The following is a 25,854-nucleotide window of genomic DNA, read 5'->3' on the forward strand; positions in this document are numbered from 1 at the left end:
GGGGGGCACGTGTGCGCGCCGCGGCACGTATCGTCGCGCGAGGACGCGCGAGGACGCGCGCGGAGAGGTGGAGGCCCGGCGAGCCGCGGCAAAAAGCCGGGAAAATTAGTGACGCTCCTGACTGACGGGCGGCTTCTTAAGTGCCCGCTTAAAGTTTTGTTGCTCGGTGCACGCCCCGACGAGGTGTGACTCGGCGCTTCTCCGCGGAGGCGCCGGCCACACCTCGGGCGCCACGGCGACGCGGACTTCTGCCCCCCCCCACCCCTCCCTTTTTCTCCCGTCCCGAGGAGGTTCCTTGAATGCTCGCCGAAAACCAGATCCTCGATGGCAAGGTTTCACCAAAAGTCGCGCAACCACGCGACAATACTTAAAACCCGCAATTTCGATCGAACGTCCGCGTGCGAGAATACGCTGACAACGCTGCTTCGCGTGTTCAGTCCGAGAGATATTTTTAATCGAGAGATCTCAACGGATCTCGGTCGCGGATGCGAAAGAAGCATCGATCTTTCTATACGGCGCAGGGCTTTGAATTTTATGTGTGCTAGTGAAAATAAAGAAAGTTATCCTTTGCGAAGCTTGAATAAATAGGTTACAATACTTACGATACATGATAGACATAAGAATAATCAAAAGAAAAACAAAACACTGTTAGATGCAAAAGCAAGTAATCTAATTCTTTGAGTTAAAACAATAATATCAATTTCCTAGTTCGAAATTGCAATGCAAAGTAATAAAATTGATAGAAAGATCAAATATCGAGCAATTGATTAGATTTAGGATTTATTACTAGATTCAGGATTTGTTTGACCTTTCTACTAATTTTATATTTTTATTAATTTTATTTAAAAAAAAACATTGTTATTTTTAACTTCTATATGTCTCTCTCACACAAAATGTAAATTAATTCATTTCTGTGATTAGTTTTAAGGTAAACAATGTCCATATTAATGTGTGCATTTAGTAAATAATAAACTGAATAAAAAGTACATTTCTTGAGTTATAAATTCAATATTTAGCTTCATGTTTTAATTAAATTAACAACACATTAACTAGAAACAGACAATCCAGAGAAATAATTAAAAATAACTTAAATTAGGTGTAATTTGACATAATAAATTTAACAGTGAAAGAAAAACAAGGAAAGATCATAGATTTTTAATTTACAGCTTTACGGAAACTTACTTAAAATTTGTTATTTATTTACTTGAGAATTTATTTCTGATAAATTTATCATCATATATCATTAGTACAAAATAGCGTGAAAGATGATAATTTCTTGGAAAATGTCAGCTTGTTTTGAATCAGAAATTGACTCTGCACGGATCTTTGAGCATCCTTGTTGGATTTTGGAAAAATAAATTACGACGGAAGATAAATAAATGCGGTCTATCAACGACGGATAATGCGCAGTCGTCATAATTAACAATTATAGTAATCTCCTCAGAAATACATGGATTTATCTAACAACCGTTCTTCCCTGTGTTTCTTTCCTATTACATTCCTTACAAACGTCTTATTTAATCGCCATCAATTGTACGTTAATTATGCTCAACGATGTATTATCCGAACAACTGCTCGACTCACGCGCGATATCTTCCTTTTTCCTCATAAATATCAGATAGGTCTTCAAGAAGCGAGATTTATCAAACCGAATAAGAATCGATCTCCTTGAAGAAAATTTAGTCGAGGACTACGCACGATGAATAATTCGTAAACATCACGTTACTTCCACCTCCCTTAACAGACGTCTCATTCATCGAGTGATCAACCAACACGCACGCACGCAAATTACGTTTAATAATAATGAGTCATCTGAACGATCGCACGACATACGCATGTGCGCGTACACATACGTACACATATATATATATATGCACGTTAGTCACGATTGACCGCAATGCTTTTCCGCACGAAACTTTCCGTGAAATCGACGCTGAGAAACTAAACGCGCGGAGATTGCGGTTCGCCCGTAAAGCGCTTTTCCAGCGATAAGCGATACGCTCCTCGCCTTTTCCGCGGCACGCTGCGTATATACGTCGGAGCATATACGGTGCCGCTTGGTCGTTTAGTTGTTTAGAAGTCATTAGGACTTGTTACGTTATTCGCGGCAAATCGTTTCTACTTATCGATTAATTACGCGCCCGACCATAAGCGAGCCACGCAAGTAGCGTGCAGTAAGTATGTGCTAACGTTGACGAAGCATGCGCCTCTCTCGATCTTTAATATCGATGCACCGAGCTGACCGAGCTCAGCTCGGAAAGTTCATTTTAATGAAACGTCGTGGGACCCGCGCGTTTATCCAATTCCACAATTTACATCGGGTTTTATACGTTCGGAGACTGTGTTTTGTGGATCTGGACGGAAGATTAGCGACGAGTATCACTGTCAACTTGCGTGATTAGCGACTTACTTTAATCCGTTACTTTAATAAGCGTCGGTTTCTTCTGGCCATATAATAACTACATTCTAACAAATAGTACTTTATGAATTAGCAAAACATATTTGACTGTCGTCATCGAAAAAACTCTTTTCTTTTTCGGAAAAATGATAATTTTGTAAATATAAGGAAAAAGGAATAATTCTTACAATTGTTTTCAATTCGCCGTATTTTAACTATAAAGCGATAGTCTTAATCTAAGAGTCTTATGTATTCATCGAGCCTTATATTTAAGACTTCCTTAAATTTACCTTCAGATACTCTACGAATTATTTTATTGGCATCTAAAGATAAATTTAAGGAAGCCTTAAATACAGAGTCTGATTATGAATACGGACATTAGACAATGTGCATATCTAAGAGTCATCATAAAGATAAACACATTTCTAAACGATTCTAGACAATATCAGAAATCCCATACATGTGTGAGGCTAATCAGTATTCGTATATTGAAGAAAAAATTTGCTAAATATTTTCTTGAATAGTAAACATTTTTTATTGCAAAATAAATATTTATTAAACGTAAACATATATTATATAAGTATTTCTTTCTTTTTATTATTTTCTTTTTTAAATAAATATTTATTTAAAGTAAAGAAATGTTTACTTATAGTAGCATTAAAAAAAAATATAATACTCAGCTTTAGAAAATTCTTTTCAGTATAGTGGGTTTTTATTTTGAAACCATCTTAAATAACGTCTTAAGATGCTAATACGATTTTGTAATTGGTTTATGACATCTTAAGACGGTCTTAAAATAAGAATTATGAATACCAGCCTAAAACATATCTAAGGCTGAAATATAATATTATAAAGATGTTCTTTTAGACGTGCATGTTAATTAGGATATTAATTTTAAACCCTTAAATACTTTTTCGGCATGGCGTATCGGCCTTTCTGTTCCATCGCTTATAACTCTTGATTAATAAATATTATACATACATTTATTTGACATCATTACATTCCTTAATGTCTACCGTTTACGAATTTATTATCGAGTTCGATATGCCATACACTAGTATATTGTTTCCACAGTGTGGCGTTTAAGGGTTAAAGATAAAGTGTCAAATTTCAAATACATATTAAATATATATGAAATATAATCTCATCTTCATATTACAGGGATTAAGTTTAAGATACGATTTTATATATTAACGATAAAATGTTAAATTTGAGAGATATCTGAAGAACCTTTTCAATCGGGCGCGGTTTCAAAGAAAAAGCGAACTTTAGTTGTATTTTGCATTACATCACTTTGTCGCACTCATGACCTCCATATATATTGTTCTATCTTTTGCACATCTCCTGCGCGAAAGAGGATCCTGCCCTCGGGACGTGACTCGTAATTCTAAAATATTATGCGGCAGCTCGAAATTTGTTTCTTTTTTTATGAAACGACCACCGCACATCTACACATCGCTCGCACTTTTACGCGCTATCGCGTAACTCAATGTACGCACTTGCAATTAACAGACGTATATGTCACGTCATGGACAAAGATGTAAACCGCAGAAAAAGCGTAGAGGGGGAAAAAAAAGGGAATAATTCCGAAAGTTTGCATTTAATACGTTTATATAGTAACCGCCATTGCTTTCGAGCTGTAATGAGATATTCGTCGCTCGATATTTTTTCGCGGTATAATAAGCAAACGTGATTCCATTAGAGCCAAACAGACTAGTAAGAGAAAACTCATTTGAGCTTAAAATTACACTCTATCGTGCGCGATGTATCTGTAGCTTAACCGTGATTTATTTGCCGGGCACGAGTTTCGAGCACGAGCGTAACCGCGTTAATGCTCCCCTCGAACGTGTGAAAGAAATTAGGTTGGCGACGTGGCCATTTTATTCCGCAGAGAGACTCGCGCGCGTTTTCACGAGAATCGTCAAGAGACCAGTGCAACTTCAACGAGACGCAAACTATATACGCAAAACCGAAGAAACGAAGGAACTACCTCGCGCGGACTTGATCGCGACGGCGAAGAGGGATGCGAAGGCTGAATCCTTCACACGGTTTTGCGCTCGTTACATGCAATCATGTACTACGTACCGTGAACGCGCGCGTATTTTGCTACGCGCCTGACTGGAGAAACGATAATCCGTATTCGCCAAGAATGCAAATGCATGGGGTTATCCATAACGGCGCCGAAAATGCATTTCGCGGAAAGAGAAATGACGAACGATCGTGTCGGGAGTACATTCCCGTGATAGCGTTCGCGAATTAAAACTGGAAATAAAGAAGAATTTATTTTCGCGCTTTATGCTCGGGTGACATTCACACTCGAAATTAATAGTGACATACGAGCGATAAATCTGACGCGACAAGCGTGCATTTCTCTTTGATTCATACATGAACAATCGAGGCACCGCGAGTAATGCTGATCTTCTTCGTAGCCAGATGCTTTGACTCTGATTTTTTGCGTTCTTTTTTTTTCGAATATAACTATCTTACGTTCTATTGAATTTTATTTGTTTGGAAAATTTTTACTTCTACCCAAGTTTTTCCAGAAAAATTTGAATGAATTGAAAAAATTTCAATATTTTTAAAAAAATTTAGTATATTTCAAATATATCTTTTACGTTCCATTGAATTTCATTGGAAGTTTTTGAAAAATATTGAAAATTTTTAGTTTCGTCATAAGTTTTATTTTCGAAAAAAAAATTTTATCTAAAAAAGTTTTCACTTGAAAACATTTGGATAAGACTAAAAATTTTTGTTTGCAAGGAAACATGTTCGAAGAAGGCGTCAAGGGTCAGACTACATTTTTCTACATGGAAAACTTGGATAAATTTTTAATATTTTTTTACTTGGAAGAGATAATTAATACACAATCTTGTAAGATGACCGTCTTCCTGGTGCTCGAAGCGCATCCGAATATGACTTCGACGATATTACTTCGCGGCGATGGCATTATGACATTGCGTCGTCACGATGTGACGACATCACCGGCGCATTACGTACGTCGCGATCGTGAGAATTCGCTTCTCTCGGAGGGGGACTCTTCTCTTTTGCCGCCGCCGCGGCGCACCGGAAGAACAACGCGGGCTTCCCACGCCTCCGGTAAAACCCGCTTCATAACGGGTCGCCTTGATTTCGCGGATACTTATGTCGAATGCGCTCGTTTCGATCGCGATTTACGTCACGGCAGCTCCGCGATTTCGTGCGCGATTCCGTGCCTGCTCTGGGTCGCCGCGAAATTTCACGAAATAGCTAGAAAAACGGGGCTAATCGGATGACGCGCGATAACAGTCGGGCATACCTGGTAACGACGTATTTGCATGCGCATTTGTCGGCCCTCCTCTTAGTTTGGATATAATCACCTGATTAACTCTTTTTACCCTGTAGAACGCTTAATCGGTGGGTTTAATTAACGTCGCTTCGAGTTCTTGTCCAAAATGAGGTCGCGTATTTTTTTCTTGCAGTTCTTTTCAGAATAGCAATTTGCGACGTTCCTCACAATTATCATATACTTTATATAATATGATCTATTTATTTAAAATTCGATATTATAAAAGAAAAAATGCAAAAAGTATTCTAAAGACTAATAAATCTATAAATTAATATTAAATAAATCTCTAAAATTTACGAGATTCTACATTTTTTAGAAACAGGTGTGAATTTTATTTGCAAAGATCATAATGAAAGCATACATAAAGAGGTTTCGAATTTTTCGTACATATTAATAAAAAGTTATTTAAGTATGATTTTTTTTAATGGCCTGATTCATAAGATATCTCTCTCTTTTTTTCTATGTAACGGCGCTGATATACTTCTTTGTAAAAAGATTGAAATTTATAATAGAATTAAATTTTAAAATATAAATAAATAAAGAAATAATGAAAGAAATTTACACTAGATTATAATGGATGCTGGAATTAAAAGAGATAAATTCTAACATAATGATTGCATGTACATATATTAATGCAAGTTGTTAAATATGAAAAACAAATTTTGAAATAGAAACAGTAATATAAAAAGAGGATACACAACTTAATTTTTCGTGACCGTTCGGGGACCGTTTTATGTTTATATTTTCTTATGTTATGAAAAAATAAAAAGTTGTACGCTCGTTTACTCAGAATTTATCATATAAGTATCTCAAAATTCATTATTAAAAAGCATTATAAAAAGCCACATTAGTAACCATATGATGATCGTATACCATGTGCTCATACAATAATCACTCTGTCTCTGAATATCAATGCAATTTCGGACCAGCTTTACGTTGTGAAACATGTGTCTCGTAATCATTGAGGCGAATAATTTGAAAATATATTACTCTTTCTCTCTTTATCATATCTCTCTTTCTTTCTCTCTCTTTTTCTCGGTCTCGCTGTCACCATTATTACCACAAAGCGCCCTAGCGGCTTCAGGACATTAGTGTCGCACAGGCATGTAACCGCAAAAGTAGCGAATAGACCCGGCCACCATTATAAATGCATTAACTCTCCCCTTAGTTTTCGTCCTCTCCTTCTGTGTGCCATTTTTTCGCTTTTGGCTGTTACAACTGAACGTTCGTGAGTCTTCGTCTTCAGTGAATCACGTTTATCGCTTTTCAACTCGCTAATCGTCGAGCTTACCTCGTTGCATGCTTGAAAAATATCAGTAAATTAATTGAATTTCGGGTTTAACTTTTAGAACATTCGCCACTGAAGGCAAAGATGAAGAATAAACATGACAATAAAGCATTATCTTTATTATTTTATCATCACTAATTTCTTATAAATATTATATTGAAGTACAATCGGGTAAAAAAAAAAAAGAGAAATGTAGAAAGAATAATAATTTGTCAAGTACGGCGACAGTAATTTTCGAGTCGATTGACGTTCGTAATACTCGGACGCGTTTCAAGTCTTCTCTCAAAGGGCATCGCGTAAGTCACCCCAAAATTTCTAAGCAACGCGCCACTTTGATACTCGACAATGACGACGGGGAACGCGCAGCTCGGAACGATGCGATCGATTTTCAGGAGTTTGTCGCCGTAAGAAAGGACGGGAATTTTTTCCGACGCTGCCACGATCTAGAGAACTGCACGATCATTAGGATAGAAGCGTGATGGAAGCGATCGTTACACTTTCTTCGCCAATCTGCAACCCTTCTCTCATCATCTTTTCTCATTTCAGTCGAGCGAGATCAAGCAGCAGCCCCTCGAGCACCTCAGGAGCGATAAATCAATGACTCTTCTCGTCTCTCTCTTCCTTTCTTCCCCGTCCCTATCTCTTCGAATCCCCCCGTTACTTCCGGCCGCCCTAGCTCCTAGCGGACGACTATAAAAAGCCAACGGGCAATTAAGGGTGTTTTAGAGTGGCTGCACTCGAAAATCGCCGGCCAACCCCAGTCGAAAGTGGGGGAATTAAAAAACATTACTCATCATATAATCGCACGAGCGGTTCTCGACGCTGTCTGTCACCGTCGCTCTTTCTCCCTTTCCTTCTCTTTCTCTCTTTCTATTTGATTCTCGCGCTCGGACACGCTCGTCCTTCTTGCGCCTCCGACGTGCCGGCAGAAAAATGAGAAATGATCGTGGCTCGATTCAGAGGTGCCTGTTTAAAATTCATGAACGATTTTACTGCAACCTCCCCTATCGCAACCCGTCACAAAAGGGCGAGCAGAGCCATATCGAGAGAGGGGGAGGGGAAAAATAAAGAGAGAGACAGTGAGATTGTGGCCCACATTTGCGACTATACATCAGCACAAAATCACGAGAGAACGAGTGAATGTGTGTGTGTGTGTGTGTGTGTGTGTGTGTGTGTGTGTGTGTGAGAGAGAGAGAGAGAGAAAGGGAGAGAGGAGAAGAGAGGAAAGGAGAGGAGAGGAGAGGGCTCGCACCCCACGAAATATATTAATTGTCGAATTTTCCGTGCGAGCTGCATATCCGTTAGAGCCGCTTTGTCCCTTGCCAGGCGCGGATCTCTTGATTATTAATTACTCCGACCACCAAGTACACCCCACTCTACCCTCCTCTCCTCGCGACTATTACCCTGTAACATTTCCAGTTGTGTTTCGAAAGTACGATCTTTTTTTTATTGCGGCCACAATTTTAACGGAAAAAAAAAAAAAAAAAAAAAAATCTAACAAATGTACACGTTGTGTCGGTGCCCGTTAATTATCACTTGAATTTTATGCGAATCGTTGAATTTTTATCGAGTTGAGAGACAAAGTTGGTTTGATTTATCATTGTGAATAAAAACGATTCCCAAAGATCTCAAAGGGAGATACAATTCACCGACGAAATTTCTATTATTTAATTAGATGTTGATACCAATAAAAGTCCTGATAACTACTATTTAGCTCCTATTTAATTATCTCAGTCAAATTTTGCATCTTTGATTGAAATTGTGTAATCTGTTTGTATATAATAATCATAATTAATTTTACAACGCCGTCTATAGATATGTACTGACTGATGTCCTAAATTGAAATATTTAGATATAACCGCATAGCGAAAACTAATAATATTCAAGAAATCTAGTATCGATTGTAACGTTCTCGTGTAATAACACAGATGTATATCATATTTACGACTGAATTAGTTACGAGCTACAAGAAACAAGGCTAGCCTATTCGTACACATATATATATATATAAAATTTTTTTCGAAGGGCGACAGTAGCGGGGGTGGCAAAAACTACTTGCACTTATCGAGCAAGAACGTCGGATGTAATTCACGCCTCGCCGCCACGGAAGGGTTGTAATTTTCTTGATATTATTCATGAACGTTATGGCAGGTTGGCTCATGTAATATAATAGCCTTTCACAGTCGTTTTCTCTTTACGTACATTTTTCTCTGTCTTATTCGCCTCATTTCGTATTAAGCCGCTCTCGACGCGGCACTTTAATTTATTTCTCATATAAAGGGCGAGTTCCCCTAATCGCGTGAGCACGCGCTCTTATATCGTGTTTATCAAACGAAAGAAGTTCATAACGCTTTCGATTATTGTACGAAGGTTACAAGTTCGATAATTCGTAAAATCTCTCTTGATACTTTTTAGATATCAAATTTTTTCCTTCCATTGTTGCCGTTTCATCAATAAATCTTGAGCACGGCAAAGACTAAAAATATTTTACAATTTTTATTATGAAAGCGTTATGAAAATAATTTTTATTGTCAAGTTTTTCTACAATAATATAATATAATACGTCTCTTCTTAAAAATATGCAGAGAGAGAGAGAGAGAGAGAGAGAGAGAGAGAGAGAGAGAGAGAGAGAGAATTTTTCATGTTTAATTTGAAACAAATTAGTAAAATGTATAAACATAGTTATAAAAGCATGATGATATTTTCAGTAAACGCAAATATCGTTGTTTCAGTTTCACAATTCCTCATATTTCATTTGTTCTCAGAAATTGACTTGAACTTAACGGAAGATTCTCTATCCATATCTTCATAATAACTCGAATAATTATTTCGGTCTGTGTGTGCTCGCATGACGCACGTTATTTTCTTTTCATTCCATTTTCTGACACACACATTACATTTTGTTTTTAGTATCCAAACCGCACATGCATGTGCTCCATGCACGCCATTCGAAGATTCCGTTGGGCGTAATTTGTTTTACTGTACGACCGATCGCGCGAATGTAATTCACGTTTCGATTCTGTGAAAAGTATCGTGATTTTCGCGGTATGATTTGCAGTGTTATCGAGCAATAATGTTCGGTTAATATGGCCTTCGGCAGAGAATTTCACCTCCTGTCTCCCTTCATGTTCCGTAGCGTTCGTTTCGTCCCCGTTACACGATATCAACCCCTCAGACCACGGCCTGTTGATATATCTCTGTCTCGCGCGCGTCTAAGGGCGCTTTTACGTTCGCAGGTGCGGTTCAGGTATATATATATATATATATATATGCACGTATATGTATGTGTGTATATATGTGTGCGTGCCATGATACGCGATGATTAGGCACTGAAACTCCACGGGCTATTTGTTAGTATAATAAGCTCCCGGTAGTGTGGCCAACGTAACCACTTGGCGGCACGCCACCCCGTTTTAGCGTAATTGTCCCAGATCGAGATTTACATACGTGAGGAGGGTGAAGAGGGGTACTGCGAGGGAGGGAAGAGGGTCGGTCCCAGGGAGAAATTGCAGAAAGCTCGTGATTGCTTCGGGTGGCGGTGTGGTGGCCTCGAAAGCCACCAGTCGATCCTTATGCTGACGAAATTTCGCGCTACAAACGAAGGAACGAACAGCTGAAATACTTGGAATGGATCTTATCGTTCGCTATTAGAATCTGGAAAACTACCGTGGAACTACGCTATGCTCGCATGTGCTTCCGGCGATCAAACCCCTCGCATCGCGATATCGTAGCTCGCATGGGCCCGCCGTTTGACATTGGTAGGCCTAACTTAGATCCATTTTGCCGATATTACGTTATAAGAATAACGATCGCTCTGATGTAAATGTCTTGAATAGCCGAGCCGTTTTTCATCGCTGGTCATTACCGACATATAGCCTTCATCAAAATACTGAACACGTCAGTGGATTTTATGATTCTTTTTTAGTGCCAATGTACGTCACTCTTATATATACGTACGCGAGTATACTAGATTAGTTTAAAAATATCAACGTCGTAAATATATTCTACAGACATTTTACTCGTACATTATCTTGTCATTACGATTTTCATATTACATGACTGACATTTCTGTAATATAATATAAACTTTGTCGAATTTCGTATTTAATACTGAATTTATGCTTCACATCAATGTATTAATAATCTTTTTTTTAAAGAAATCCTTAATTCTTCGAACGGAGATAATTTAATTACAAATAAATCGCGAAGTGCTTTCGTACGGAATCTCGTGCTCATATGCTTGCTTCCTTTGTACTTTCAGAACGAAATGGAAACGACAAACGATCGTGGGTTTCGAGATCATGGCCGAGAATAATTTCGCTGTTGCCGCCTTCCAGCATCTGTACAGCGGCAGTACCGTCCCCGCACATCCTGCCGCAGGACGGTACTGGCAGTATCCCAGCGCGCACGCGTTACCCGCGAACGGATTCTTCTATCAGCCATCATCGGCGGCGACTCTGCAAAAACCGCTACCCTACCGTCTGTATCCGCCCATGATTCTAGCGGGGCCAAGCAATCCTCTTGGTTCTTTGACTGCGAGCTCCAGCCTGTCGACTCTCAGCAACTATTACAGGGACAGCCCGGAGATGGCCGACGGCCGGGATACCTCGAGGAAAAGGGACAGGAGCAAGAGCCCAGAATCGAGAGACAGATCGCCAACTAGAAAATCGGCAAGACTGTATCCGCTGCAAATGATGCAGGCGGGCCCCAGCAATCCTCTTGGCACGCTGACCACCTCCAATCTCCCCAATATGAATAACTATTACAGAGGTAGTCCGGAGTTGATGGAAGGAAGAGAGAATATGGGGGATAGGTCGAGGAAGCAAGAAAGGAGCAGCAAGAGTCCGGACTCCAGGGACAGATCACCCCTGAGGAAGGACGTTAGATCTTATCCCCCGACGATGATCCAGGCAGGTCCCAGCAATCCTCTCGGACCTCTCGCGCCTACCTCGAATCTGAACAACTATTACAGAGACAGTCCCGAGATAATGGATGGACGGGAGGGTATGAACCGAACGCGACAACGTGACAGAAGTCAGAGTCAGGACAGATCACCTGTGCAGAGAGAGAATAGTCCTCGAAGCGTGAGAGCCGACAGCGATGAAGAAAGCATACACGACATCTAGAACATGGAGATACTCGGTACCGGCGGTGGCACGTCGGGAGTATTGCACGAGGGAGACAAGTATATCCTGCAAGGATAATTAGGAAAACGTACGGAATGGATTGATTTCCTTACGAAACGTCATTTCGAAATAAATGTACTAATGGCGGACGAAGAGTTAACATCAGAAAATAGGAAACTGTCGAGGGATGAATAATCCCTTTTTGAAAATGTATTCGTGTGAATCGGGCAGCTATTGAAACATATGGGCAAGCTTGAGAATACTGATTAATGCGAGATAACTCATTACGAGATACTGATACGGATAATTAAAATCAAATTCACTTAACTAGCATTAATCAGTCAATTTCGAACGAGATAACGAAGTCGCTCAAATTTCAGCAGCTATCGCATTAACAGTTCATAAATAAACAAATCGATGTCCATATGGAGAATTTGTTGGGAGATTGATCGATAAAAAAATTTGTATAATCCTGGAAGAAACGCGCTGTATATATACATATATATCCTTGAGAACTTGTGTATCGATCTACGCAGCTATCACGAATCGAAACGAAGAAGCGAATGCAGCTGATGTAACGAGACTGTTTAAGAAGCTATATACCCAAGTGTACGCAAGCATCGAAGAGAGATTACTACGTAGGGAGATTATTTCGTCGCAGTTATTTGAAAATCTGGAGAGAGCAGAGTGAGAGAAGAGATTCAGGGATTCGCGAGGTCTCTGAAGCGAAGTCAGCGAAATGAGATGCGAACGGAACGGCACGGCGGCCGATTTCGTGAGGTAGAACAGGAAGTGACATAGCACGGGACGTCCGGGATTTTGTAGATAATGAGAGCGAACAGGAAATATCGTGCGGTTAACCGAACTTCGTGATTTGAGCGTTCAGTGAATGGCGGGTTACGGTGAAACAATATATTCAACGTTGATACGATCGGGCGTGTAGAGAAGCGGACGAAAGTAAAAATCCCGTGCTTCACCGATACATTATATATCCCTCGGACAAATGGAGACTCATTATTACTCATTCATTGTCCATTCATTATTTTATTTTCCACTTCTTCGCATGCAACGTGTGATTGGTCCCTCGCTTGAAAGGTACTTGTTTTCCAATATTTTTACAATTTACAGAGCAAAATTATTTGCAGTTCCAGTTTTATTTTGATCACAGTTATCGATAATTACACTGTGATAATTATTTAATTTGAATTTAAATATTGATTAATTTTATTGCGAATTTTATTGCTCTCTTTAATATTTTATAAATTAAATTGTACCTTCACCGCGAAATAACTATAATACGTGCACATTTTTTTAAACATCGATCAATGATTTCCTTGCAGAATATTGTAAGAGTTCATACAAGCGAATAATATTACATTATCAACAAATAACTATTTCGCTGTGCCAAAAATTTATATTCAATTCTTTTAATCTTACAATTTTACATAAAATTTTATAAATTTTTCGCCTCTGATGCCGAGAATGAAAGAACTCGCTCATCTGCAAAGAAATCAATCAATATTCATGACCACCAGCGATTTTTGCCTTTCAAAATTTATCACATGCATTCAATTCGTCGCAGCACGGATCGATAGCATGATTCGTTCGTATAGCAACCGATGTGAGGCTGCAACATGCCGATTAGAGAACCCGGCTAGATTCGACGTAGGTTTCGTACGTCGAGGACGGTTACAGTCGCGCCAGGAAGCGGGCCAATCGCGGGCGAACGTGAATGTACAATTAATATGACATTAGAGGGGACCTAGCCGCGGGGGAAGAGATCTAAAATGACACGAAATTACGTGGTGGTCACTACGAACGACAAAAAAGGACCGTGCGGGAGAGGGCGGTATCAGGGCATCGAACATGAAGAAGGGGGCTCGACTATTCAAATAACTGCGTTCTCGTGTCGGCGGAGCGAAACCGGCATTTTACCTGCCGTTCTTCCTCGAGAAGACGAACGAATCGGTCGACTTAATTAATATTCGACGAGATCTGAGTGACGGAGTGATGGTCCCGAAAATTGCACGACATTGGCGGCCGGTAATTTGCGAACGACAACGGGGGCGGACTCACATATTTTCTTCTTTCCTAGAAAAAAAGATCGATAGTTCTCTTGATCGTGGTAACAAGTGCCGTCGTTGTAAGTAAAGTTAAATGCGAATTACGAGTGGTAGAGAATCCTCGTCATACCGCCGGTATGAGTCCTTGTTGTCCGTTGAACGATACAGTGATACGTGATTCGCACGATAAACGACGATGACGATGCGATATCTGCCTCAAACGATGATTACATGTGTTTCCCTCGTGAAACAATTGCGCGAAACGTGTTCCATTCTCTTAAGACCAAAATTATATCAAATCTTACGCTGATTATTGCTGAGATTTTCTAGAAACTATGACGAGACTGGACACGAACTGACACGAACGAGTGTTATACATTGATAAGTGGTAAAGTCAGTATTTGAGAAGCAAACTACCTAATTAGATGACAATTCTCACGTCGGTACGATCGAGAGATTAAATCGGACAGTGGTTTTTCTCCAAGAGATCACAAAACGCTATAAATATTTCTTACGACCGCAAAAACTTTAGTTTTTTTACGATCGAACGTTTTCGTCTGCAGAACTTTCATAGCAGCTAGTCGGTTCCTTCGACACGAGCGATTTTCTAACTTCGGTCTCGCAAAGATGAGCTGCGCCATCCACTTTGTAAATATAACGGATGTACCATCCGCGCGTAGATGAAGATATACGAAAGCTGTAAATATACGAAGATGGGAGGCTTGTACGAGGGTGAAGACAGAACGCGAGGATAGAACAAGTCCGTAGGACTTAAGCCAAGATACGAGATACGAGATATTTCAAAGTATTTTTCAGATTTCAGTATACGTAGCGGAACGCGAGGCGCGTTCTCGAGAGATCGAGCGTCGTGCGACGTCTCTTTTTTTTTTTTCCACCGGCAAGAAGGCGGCGTTTTCGATATTTCGATGACACGGCACGCGGCGCGTTCAATAAGAACATACCAGTATTATGAATGTATAAAATTAGGCTGTACAACGTGCGAGAGGGTTCTCCTGTGCGGAAAACGCAGATGCGTCGGCGGGGAGTAACGTCGACCTGCACGACGCGTTTAGTAGTTAAGTAACACAGCAAGAAGTATATATACTTAGAGTATATAAAAACCATGCTTTGTAAAATAATGTCTGTATAGCGAGAATTATTATATTATATGGAAAATATATTATACTGAATTTAACATGTTTTGCGTTCTTCTTTCGGAGCCATCACGCCGAATGCTTTCCTTCGTGGAAACCTCGATTGACCATAAACGAATTCTATTTTTTTTTTTATTTATTTTTATCGACGTTAATTGTGCTTCGTATCAGTCTACAGTGTGTGTTTTACGAATCTTTTCTGAAATTTAAAATCTCAACGTGTCTCACATTTCTTAACGAATTTTTCTGCAATGAAAATCTCAACACATCAAATTTCTTTTTCCTAAATCTTACAAAAGTGTGTAATAAAAAGCTTTTATATATATATACGTGATTTAATTTCTCGCGTAAAAATAACACTATATTACACGTTTAAATATGTACATTCATTTTCGTATGCATTTATTTTTACATGAAAAATTACATCTCACACACACACACATATGTATAAAGTCTCTCAATTAAATACTTGGATTTGTAATGCAATATTAGACTTTTACCTTCTCTAATTAAATTATAATTATATGATAGATTTATCGAGTGATTCGTGTATGAAAAAGTAATGAAAAGAGGCAATTGGATTAGAGTTCACGCGAGAAAAATCCAGTGCTTTGTTCTGACTTTCCGGCGAAGGGACGTTCCGGCTGTCGGAATCGAGATCGCTGTCACGAAAGCGCCGACCCTTTTCGTTTAACGTTCAATTTGCAACTTCGTGCATAATGTAAAATGATTAGATTGACGTTTAGACGAACTGCCCGAGGCTCCCAGGACATTTTCACGCGATGATGCATATTGTAACGTCCGCGATTAAGTGAATGAGCGCTTGGTCCATTCGTTTTGCGACTATTACGGTAAAATTGCACTCATCAAACTATTTTGCGCAATTCGCATTTTATTCAAGAAGCTCAGATTCGAAAGTGAAAGTTACGTATTCTTGAAAACCGAGGTTAAACACGTAATCGCCATTCGAAAATAATTTCGAGCTTCTCGTGAGCGGTAAGTGGTTTTTACTAATCTATCTTTTTTTTCTTCTAAACTCCGCCAAGCATAATAATTAAATAATTTCAGTCTTTTTTGAATAAAACATCAAATTATTATCCGACTTGTTACGGGGTTTATCTTTCTTATTCTTTCATATCATCTGGACTCATCAATTAACATGATTAATTAGTCGAGTCAGTAACTTTTCACACACTTTTTCTGATCTTTTTGGTGATAGCAAAACTCAAAACAGTTATTACTCGAAATATTTCTTAATAACAGCTAATTTCATTAATGACATGATGATGATTTTGCGCCACGAAGTAGAAACTTCGAAGCAATTAAAGCTTTACTTTCTACGGCATTACGTATATATTTCTGCCAGGCCTCGGTGAGTTTCGCGTATCGTTTTGCTACATCGTTATTCTCGCTTTACAATTTCCGCCGAGCATAAATACGGCAGAGTTTATAACTAGAGAGGATAAACGAAATTTTCAGAATACGTATAAGCGTTTTTAATTTAATTATTGAATTATATTGCGAATGTAATATTAAAGTTAATTAGCCCGAATTATGTAAGATGTAAACAATAGGTTGCCAGTAGCTTTTAGGCATTTACTCGAGCATTAGTAATACTTTTGAACTTGGAAACACATTATTGAAAATATATTATTACGAAATATTCTTATGTACAAATCGAAATACGCAATTTCCGGGTAAACTTTCTAAATATACTTGTCTAAAATATCATTCCGCATGAAATGCAGAATTACAGAAGAGAAAGAGGATACCTTTGCGTATTCATTTCCGGAGTACGTTCCAATAACAAATTTTACGGAAGGACGAGAATCCAACGTATATATGGCATCATTACGCGAAGTACTACGGCCCTTCTTCCCGCGCGTGTCCTATTAAGTCGAAATTTCGGCGCGGTTCAGCGACGTGTAATTTGGCGAAACCCTTATAGTCGTCGTCGTCGAAGGCGAAACCCGGCGAGCGTGACAGTGTGCACGGGGCTTAATCGCGTTTGCTTATTTCCGCCGTTGGCCGGTGCAATTATGTTGTGGAGAACGCGCGCACGCTCTCGCACTCTCGCCTCCCTGCATAAGGGCTTATTTTATTCCTATTAGGGTAAAACGGGTAGCCGGGACGGACGGGACGCACACTACCGTGTACCCACAATTACGTGAAATTAATTTGGGCCCCATTAGCGGTCGGCCGCGCCACTGCCGGGGCACTAACGATTTTCCCCAGCGGCGGACACGGTCGAACGAGACGGTGCCTCTCGTGTCGCAAACAACGCTATTGTACATATTCGAGAGCACGTACACGCTGCGTATACCCCGCACGTTTTTTTTTTTTTCTTTTGCGTCGCACGACAGTGTTATACCTGCCGCGAGATGTGAGACCCGCGGGACGAGGGACATATGGAAATTCTGAATCGCGCGTTCAGCATCGTTAAGTTACGATATCCACCGCGATACTAATGTTACTGCTACTTACGTAGCTCGTCGCCGCAATCATGAATGCCGAGGTGTGCAATTATTTTCCTTAAGAGGCCATAAATTATAGTTAACCGGGTATAAGCTAAGTACTTGTTGCTTTTTGATTAATGCAAATTTACACATGTGCGCTGCAAAAAAATTATCCATCCCTTAACATATTCTTTTCACCACGTACCACGAGCTGCGCCATTGTGAGCGAAGCTCGTGATAAATTAAGTCATAATTAAATGAAAAGTCAATTATAAATTTGATAAACGTTCTCCTTTTAAATTCATTACGGGACGAGTCAAGCGATTAACGTAAAAGTTAAAGGTTATATTATATTGCAGGCACGCATAGCGTATCGCTAAAATAGCTAACCTTCGCCACGCAAGGATTTGCTAAATGTTTCGATATAATCGCGGGATATTTTGCATCGCGGGTTTGTACCGTGTAATAAATTCCGGAAACGAGAAGATCCTATAAGTAGTTGCCATTCGTCACCAAGGAAAGTGTAGTAATAATAAGAATTAGCGTCGTTTAATCGCGAGATATTTTTTTTGTTACTTGAATTTTATTCGAGACAGCTGCAGTTAGACGGATGACACTAATTGTAAGTGCAAAATTACAGCAATATTCCCCCGATATGTAACGTCGCAAATGAGGGTGTCTTCCCTCGGTGCGGCAATCGGCGCACTTTGTATAATTGTAGGTTGCACCGAGCAGCGGATGCGCTTATTAGCTGAAAGCGGTAGGAAATCACAGTTTTATTATTCTCCTTCTTTTCGCAAGTGTCCGTTAAGGTTCCACGCGGCTCGCTTCCCGAAGGTGGCGGCCCGATGGAAACCGAAGAAGAAAGGAAGAAGGGCCCGGCGTGAGAGGATGTGGTTAACCCCACGGCCAAATCGAGCTTTTGCCGGGTTTCTGCATCCTGAAATGCAGCGACAAAAGAGAATCGCCGGAACAGAAGTACAGTGGCATCTTGTCCAATGTCATGTTGTTCCTTCTTCGGTTCCCGCACCGCTTTGTGATTTTGTTTCTTTGACCATTCGATGATGCATCGTTTAAGTTACAAATAATAAGCAAGACGAATCGACAAAAAGGCGTTTCGATCGACAAACTTTTCTGCTTATTTTTACGATTTTCACGCGATTTAAATAATCACGATAAAAGAATTTTTTATGCATTTCCTAATTAACCTTTTACTATATATTGAGTACATTGAAGAACTGTTTATTTATTTGTTTCTCTTAAAAACTAAAATAAATGAGAAAATAAAAAAAAAACGCGAGAACGAGAAAGAAATGATTTTGTTTCTTCGACCATGCGATACGTCGTTTAAAATTACGAGTGTAAGCAAGAGAAATCGACGAAGGGGATGTTGGAAAACTTGTAAGCTTAACTTTAAGATTTTTATGTGATTTAAAATCGTGATAAAAAGAATTTATTCATTTCTGCAAATGTAATTTTGCGCGCTATTGAAGAACCGCTCGTTCATTTTCGCCTCTTTCAAAAATTAAAATGAACGAGAAAATGAACGAGGAAGAACGAGTTGTTGAAAGGAATTGAACAAAGTTTTTTCGAAGGATAAGTTTCTACGAGGGTGAGCAATCGTATTACATATTTTACGGAATGTTTTTAAAAAACTGGACGGAATCTTATTTTAACGCGAGAGAAAGTTCCGTGAAAATGTGTCCATTATCGCTTCCATAATGAAGAAATTAACGATGTTAACAGCGTCGATAAACGATTGTACCACACGCCTATAAATTACACCGGCGGACGAATATTGTAACGCGCTAAATAATTCGTGCATGAATAAATATGATCGATCGGATCGAGTGTTCGCGCGCATCGATCATCGGCACGACCACACGCGATCCCAATTACGCGGACGCCTGCTTAATATTAAAAGCCGGCTGTTCGCTCGAAAAATGGCCGCGGGTCCTCGGGCCATGATTATCGCGCTCTTTTGATAAAATGCAAACGAGGACCGGGAATAAAGTTATTTCGTAGGATATACGCGTAGGATCGCGCGCTCAGAAAAGCGGGGCCGCGCGAGGCGAGGAAAGGCACGACGTGAAAGGCAACGAGGAAGAAAAAGGAGGATCGGGATGAGCAAGAACGTATAATGTGTCGAAAAGGCACCTGCCTCTTTCGAGCTTGTTATCTTCCCATCGAGCGGTCGCAAGAAAAGCAGCTAGACTCGAGTTAACCGATCTTATCTCGCGCCGAGACCAGCGAACCACTTATATCGTTAATTGCTCCCACTTCCGGTCTACCGCACCTCGCCTCGTCTCCTCGCTTCACCTCTCTTCTCCGCCTCTCCGTAACCATCCGGTGAGTAACGTGTGCGTGTAAAGAGCACGCATTACGCTCCGGGGCGACTTTCGCGAGCGCGCGGTAGTTTTATGTCCTTTTAAGCGATCTCTCGCCTAAGTGGACGGCCCAGGAAGAGCAAACATCAGTGTTTAAACGGCCGACGTCAGTCATTGTACTTCATTTAGGGGGAAATGTGATGGTTTTGTTTTGTTTTTATTTTAAGCGCCGGAGACGGAAGCGTGAAAATTACCTCCTAACTTGACTAATGGCGTTCTCGCGGTTATGGTTTTGTATTGAAGTATCCCTCCGCGGTTGCCACGTCGACGCGACGCGAAGAAGAAAAATTTAGCTTGGTGTGTTGCATAGATAATTAGGCAATTTGAAATATTATTTACATTAACAATGTAATCTTGCAGTATTATATTATTAATACCATTATGCAGCGGATTACGCGTAATAACGTAATTATGGCTAATTATACAATATCGTACCGCTGACATAAATTTTGTAGATGACATGTGACAGAATATAAAATGAATTTTATGAATGACAAGTGGCAATAACATGCATATCATACATCATAATTATACGCGTATACTCTTTTAAACGCTAAATTATTATTCACCCAATCAACACGGCACGCGAAATCATAGGCTAAAATAATAGCACGTCGCGTTACGCGGCAAGGGAATCGCTAATTTTATTGACGCAATCTTAAGCGTCAGAACGGGAAATGAAATCCGATCTAATTATTCTTTATCCTGCAGTTATTCTAAATAATTTTTTATGCTTCCTACACGTCCATGTAAAATGAGAACAAATAAAAGAAACACGTTTCTAACAGCGTTTTGATCCGTACAAATAACAGCTTTATCATTCAAATAAATTTAGAATTAAATTATGTTTTCTTAAGTCTCATGCCCTAACAATTTGTAAGCAACGTAACGTGTATTAAGATACTTTCTAAAATTTTAATTTAAAGTTTAAAGAGTTTACTCGCATAAAATATAATAGTATCGAACGTAAAAGAATGATATATTTTCCACATATGTTCCATCATATTGAAAGCATTACAGTATATTTCATTTCAGAGTATTACAGTAATTGCACACATGACGACTGTACGTGTTCCGCTATGCATAAACGCAAGTCGTGCATTAAAATTGCATGTTTGAGGCATTCCTCGAGTTACGACTGTTACGAGGTACCGCGTTCCCTTTTTTTTTTTTTTACCCGTAGGTAGAAAGAACGAGAGCGAGAAAGAGATTTGTCGAAGAAGATTAAGACGAAACCAGTCCGTCGACTCGTCGTGGAGCAGGAAAGTGAACGTAGAAAAGAAGAGAAGAGAGGTGAGGAGTAGCTCGGTTTCACGAGCATAATCGCGCTCACAAACACGCAAGTGAGCGTACAGTCCTCGATCGACAAAATTTGTCCGCCATTTTTTATTTAGATAATAAAGCGATTGTCACGAGTGATAGTCTCTCGTGGAAGAGACTGGATAGTGTCGCACACCTTTTTATTTTTCTTGTCGTATCAAATGTCACTTCTCTCTTCTACACTAAGAGAAAAAGATGGTTACGATCAGTATAATTTAACTATAATTTATAGCAATTTTCGATGCTATTTGTTTTTTTTTGATAGAATGCAAATATAATTATTATTATTAATATTATAGAAGCGATAATAATTATAGAAATAAAGTTAACCATCATTATTTTACTTGCAATTTAATTTACATACACACAAATACTAAACATTTTCCTCTCAGCGTTTTTAGCATTCCTTTACGCTGTATTTATCTCTGTATTTATTTTATTATCGCGAGAATCTTTGATTGACATTTTACATAGTAAATAATCAACGTAATTATTTTCTTCTTTGCAGTTAATTGTTTAAAATTATCGTGACATCTTTCAGAGATAACTTCCCTTATACCGTTCCTCACGCAACACGTCTCGTTAAAACTTATCCAGTTGTGTCGCGTGTGTATATGTGACAGGCTGACTGGCCGCAGGCCAAGAGTTTTGCGGACAAACCTTAAAATGACATCATTCGTAATTTGTTATTAATCGACCATCTTACTTGGCGCATCAATTACAGGGGAGGGGAGGGGGAGGGGGGCATTACGCAGGTGCGTTAACGAGGCCGATATAATCGGTGGTACTTCGTCATTATCAAGTATCGTATTATCGATGCTCGTCAATGTGCCACACGAGCGAGATTTGTCGCTCGCATGGTTGCCCTCACGGCGACAAATCATTATCGACGTGGCTGGACCGTTTCAATATGACCACGTTAATGGCATCATTTTAACGGGTGCGCTTCTGGCCCGTAAAACTTACTCGATCAATTACTCGATACACGAATCCAGTCTCCACGCCAGCAAGATATCTTTAAATGAAATTTATAGGACCCACATATAAAGTGAGCGCGCTTTATAGCTAATAATTTTAACAATCTTTGATTTACCATCCGATTAACATTGCGACTTGCGACGCAATTCTGCTCTTTCGATTAACAAACTGCTTTATCGCCGACTTTCAGAACAACTTGTTCCAATTATGAACCAAGTTTTAAATCATCGACGCAATACATTGATCCACGGAATAATTAATAAAAATGAATTTGACTTTTAAAGAACAAAATGTAATGAAAAAGTCCATTCTGCTAAATATTACTTTAAGATTTAAAATTGTTTTTTTTTTTACTTTTAAAAAGTAATAAGATTTCATATTTAGTTAATTTTTGAACGATGTTTCTTGTTTTGTAATACCGAAATAGAGTCGCGCGGAGACATGCAAAAAATTAAATAGTAATATAACTGGTAAGCGACTCGATTAATCATTTAAACTCATATTTACAATCACTATATATGACTCTTGTATTAAAAAAAGCGTATCAAATGAAGAAACGTAAAATGAAGTTTTATTTCTCTTCGAGACGCTGCCAGATTAATGATCGCTTGATTAGAAATTAACTGACAATATATTTAGCTGATTGTAAAAACATAACTACTTTCGCGTAATTTAATATCACTAAAAGTATTATACGATTGTGTGAAATACTCCACAATATCGTAAAAAAATAATTATTGGATCTTATATATTATACATATTATTAGACCTTATGTTATATTAATAAAATATTTTAGTTGTGTTTGTAAAATGCATGAAAAAAATGTTGAAGGTGTGGCTTTCTTCTATCAGCTTATATAATATTTAATCTTGGAAATAAATGAGACTAAATGTAGATTTCAAATTTAATTTTAAAAATATTTGTGTGAAAAGAAGAAAATTAATTAACATGTTAGATTAAGGTAAACAATTTTTCCCTGCTATATACTGTAAATAATTTTTATTTCACGAAAAGTATGTAACGTTTCTTTTTAATCTTTATTATCCATGAGACATTAATACGAAAAAATTATTTAAAAATTGTATGTTCTGAAAATATCAATACTTATATCGTACTTTACTTATTATTTTATTTCTTTCTTTTTTTGATACTTGCAATTATTTGTGTAAATGCAAAAATTGAATTCATTATAATTTATTTGATGTAAAAATTCCGGATAAAAAATTGACCATATAAAATTACTAATAGCTGTATTGTGTCCTTATGACGTTTTCGATTTTCCAACAAATCTGAATTATACTTGACACAATTCATGTATAAAATGTTAAATAAATTGAGAACGATTATTCTACTTTCAAAATTAAATATTCAATTAGAACAGGTGGACAGATTAGTATAATCTGCCCACCTGTTATAATTAAGATAACAGATCTTTGAGCTCAATCTTTGATGATTTATCTTTGAGATAAAAACGTTTGAAATAATAAATCTTTGATGATGATCTATTAGTACTTTTTAAATTGGTTACATGTACATTTCCTATAAAAAATTCTCATATAGATCAATTATTTTATTAAAGTAGAAAATGATATGTATATATCACTCACCAATATGATGCGCAGCAGCGGAGTTGTGACTACGTCGAAAAAACTACGTTGAACTATAAAACAGAAATATATATAAATTATAGCAGTACCAAAAATAATTAATACATACAAAAAATAATTAATATATAATAATTAATATATAAAAAAAAGTTGTTGCCTGCATACATGAAATGATGAATTCTTCAGGTAAAAAATGGAATAAAAATAATACAAAATATTATTCACCTTATGGTTGTCCGCCGGCGCTCGATGCCTCCTTCATCGCACTTGTCATCACAACACAATATTCACTAAAACACGGATAATTACGATTGCGCATTAATTTATTAATCATTAAAATAGAATAATCATATGGCATTCCCGACGTTAATCACACGCGTGACACAAATTTTACTATTATATATTGTGACGAAAGGGTAGCGTAAAATACGAAATTCTATTATTCACTCAACTGGACGAATCAAATTAGTAAGTAAAACAAAATTTCAAACGGCAAAGATCCTTCGACACAAATGATTAATTAATAAGTATTAAAATTATAGACTTAATTACACGAGATGTATTTATATTAATTAAACGTATCGCTTTAATCGACTTGAAATAAACCCGTTTTATACACGCGATTCATCCGCTTATAACCGAAGAATTCAAAAATAAAATTAACATTCCAGTGTATATTGTACATACGACATGATACGATAAGATCGAGTCAATGAGTAATTAAAATTAATTAAGAATCGTGCGAAAATCGTGCTATCAAAATTCAGCATTGTGCGTAATATATTCCGAACGCGTAATCCAATGAAATATATATTATTCGTAAACGCGATCGATGGAATCTCTATTTTTTTAAATCTCTATTTTTTAAATCCGATCCAGCCATTCGTTCGTGTATTCTCTACTCCGCACTCTCAATCTGAAAGTAACGAGCATATTACGTTTAACATAGCAAAGAATCCAAAGCGCGATGCAAGAGATACTTTCGAATCTAAGTGTTGAAAGAATCATTATCTCTCGGCGTAAATACCGCGATAAAGAAACAATTTATAATTTCCATTCGCCTTTCCATTACTACGCGAATGAACGAATCGCGCGAGATACTCGCTTTGATAAGCAGCCAATGTGTGTACGATACGGTTGTTAATTGTGATAGTTAATAATCGAGCGAGCTAATCGTATGATAGAGCTTGATATGTCCCGACGTGGTCGCGTTTTAATGGATAACACACGACGACACACGCAAAGCGTGCCGCGTCGAACTTACTGACTCGAGACTCGCCGGGTAAATGATAACATAAGACGCCGCGTCACCGCCTTAGGTACCAAAACAAACCTCATGGCCAACCGATTTCGTGGAAATTACTTGGAAATATTCTACGAAGTAAATATATTTCGAATATTTCCGTTTCTTGTTTTTAAACTGATTTTAAACTGATTTCGATAAGTGGATTGTTCATACCATATATTTTGTACTTTATTTTGTGAATTCATTAGCGCTTAAGATAAGGATTAATTCCGTTTGATTGAGAAAGCGTTTCGGAATTGGAAATATTATTACTTGAATGTGTTCGACGAGAAAATTTATTTTAAACTGTGTCGTGTATAAAGGTGTACCATTAACAGAACAAATTTTTTTAATGTTATATGTAAAGGAGGATGTTAAAAAAAAGTCGTGCGTAAATAAAAGAAATAATTTTTTTTTGTAGATTTTGACTTTCTGAATATGATAATATGTAATAAAGTTATTCAAAA

General features: G+C 38.2%; 1 protein-coding gene across 1 annotated transcript in view; it reads left to right on the forward strand.

Annotated features, from left to right (window-relative positions):
- The window catches only part of LOC108756193 (homeobox protein B-H2), a 33,748-nt gene extending 20,488 nt beyond the window's left edge, over positions 1-13,260 (forward strand). Inside the window, exon 3 of the mRNA XM_018499808.1 lies at positions 11,272-13,260. Within this exon, the coding sequence (XP_018355310.1) occupies positions 11,272-12,136 (865 nt within the window). The 3' untranslated portion in view covers positions 12,137-13,260. The remainder of the gene's footprint in view (positions 1-11,271) is intronic.
- Positions 13,261-25,854: the final 12,594 nt, after the last annotated feature.

Source organism: Trachymyrmex septentrionalis, unplaced genomic scaffold (assembly GCF_001594115.1).
Source record: "Trachymyrmex septentrionalis isolate Tsep2-gDNA-1 unplaced genomic scaffold, Tsep1.0 scaffold97, whole genome shotgun sequence".
NCBI lineage: Eukaryota > Metazoa > Arthropoda > Insecta > Hymenoptera > Formicidae > Trachymyrmex > Trachymyrmex septentrionalis.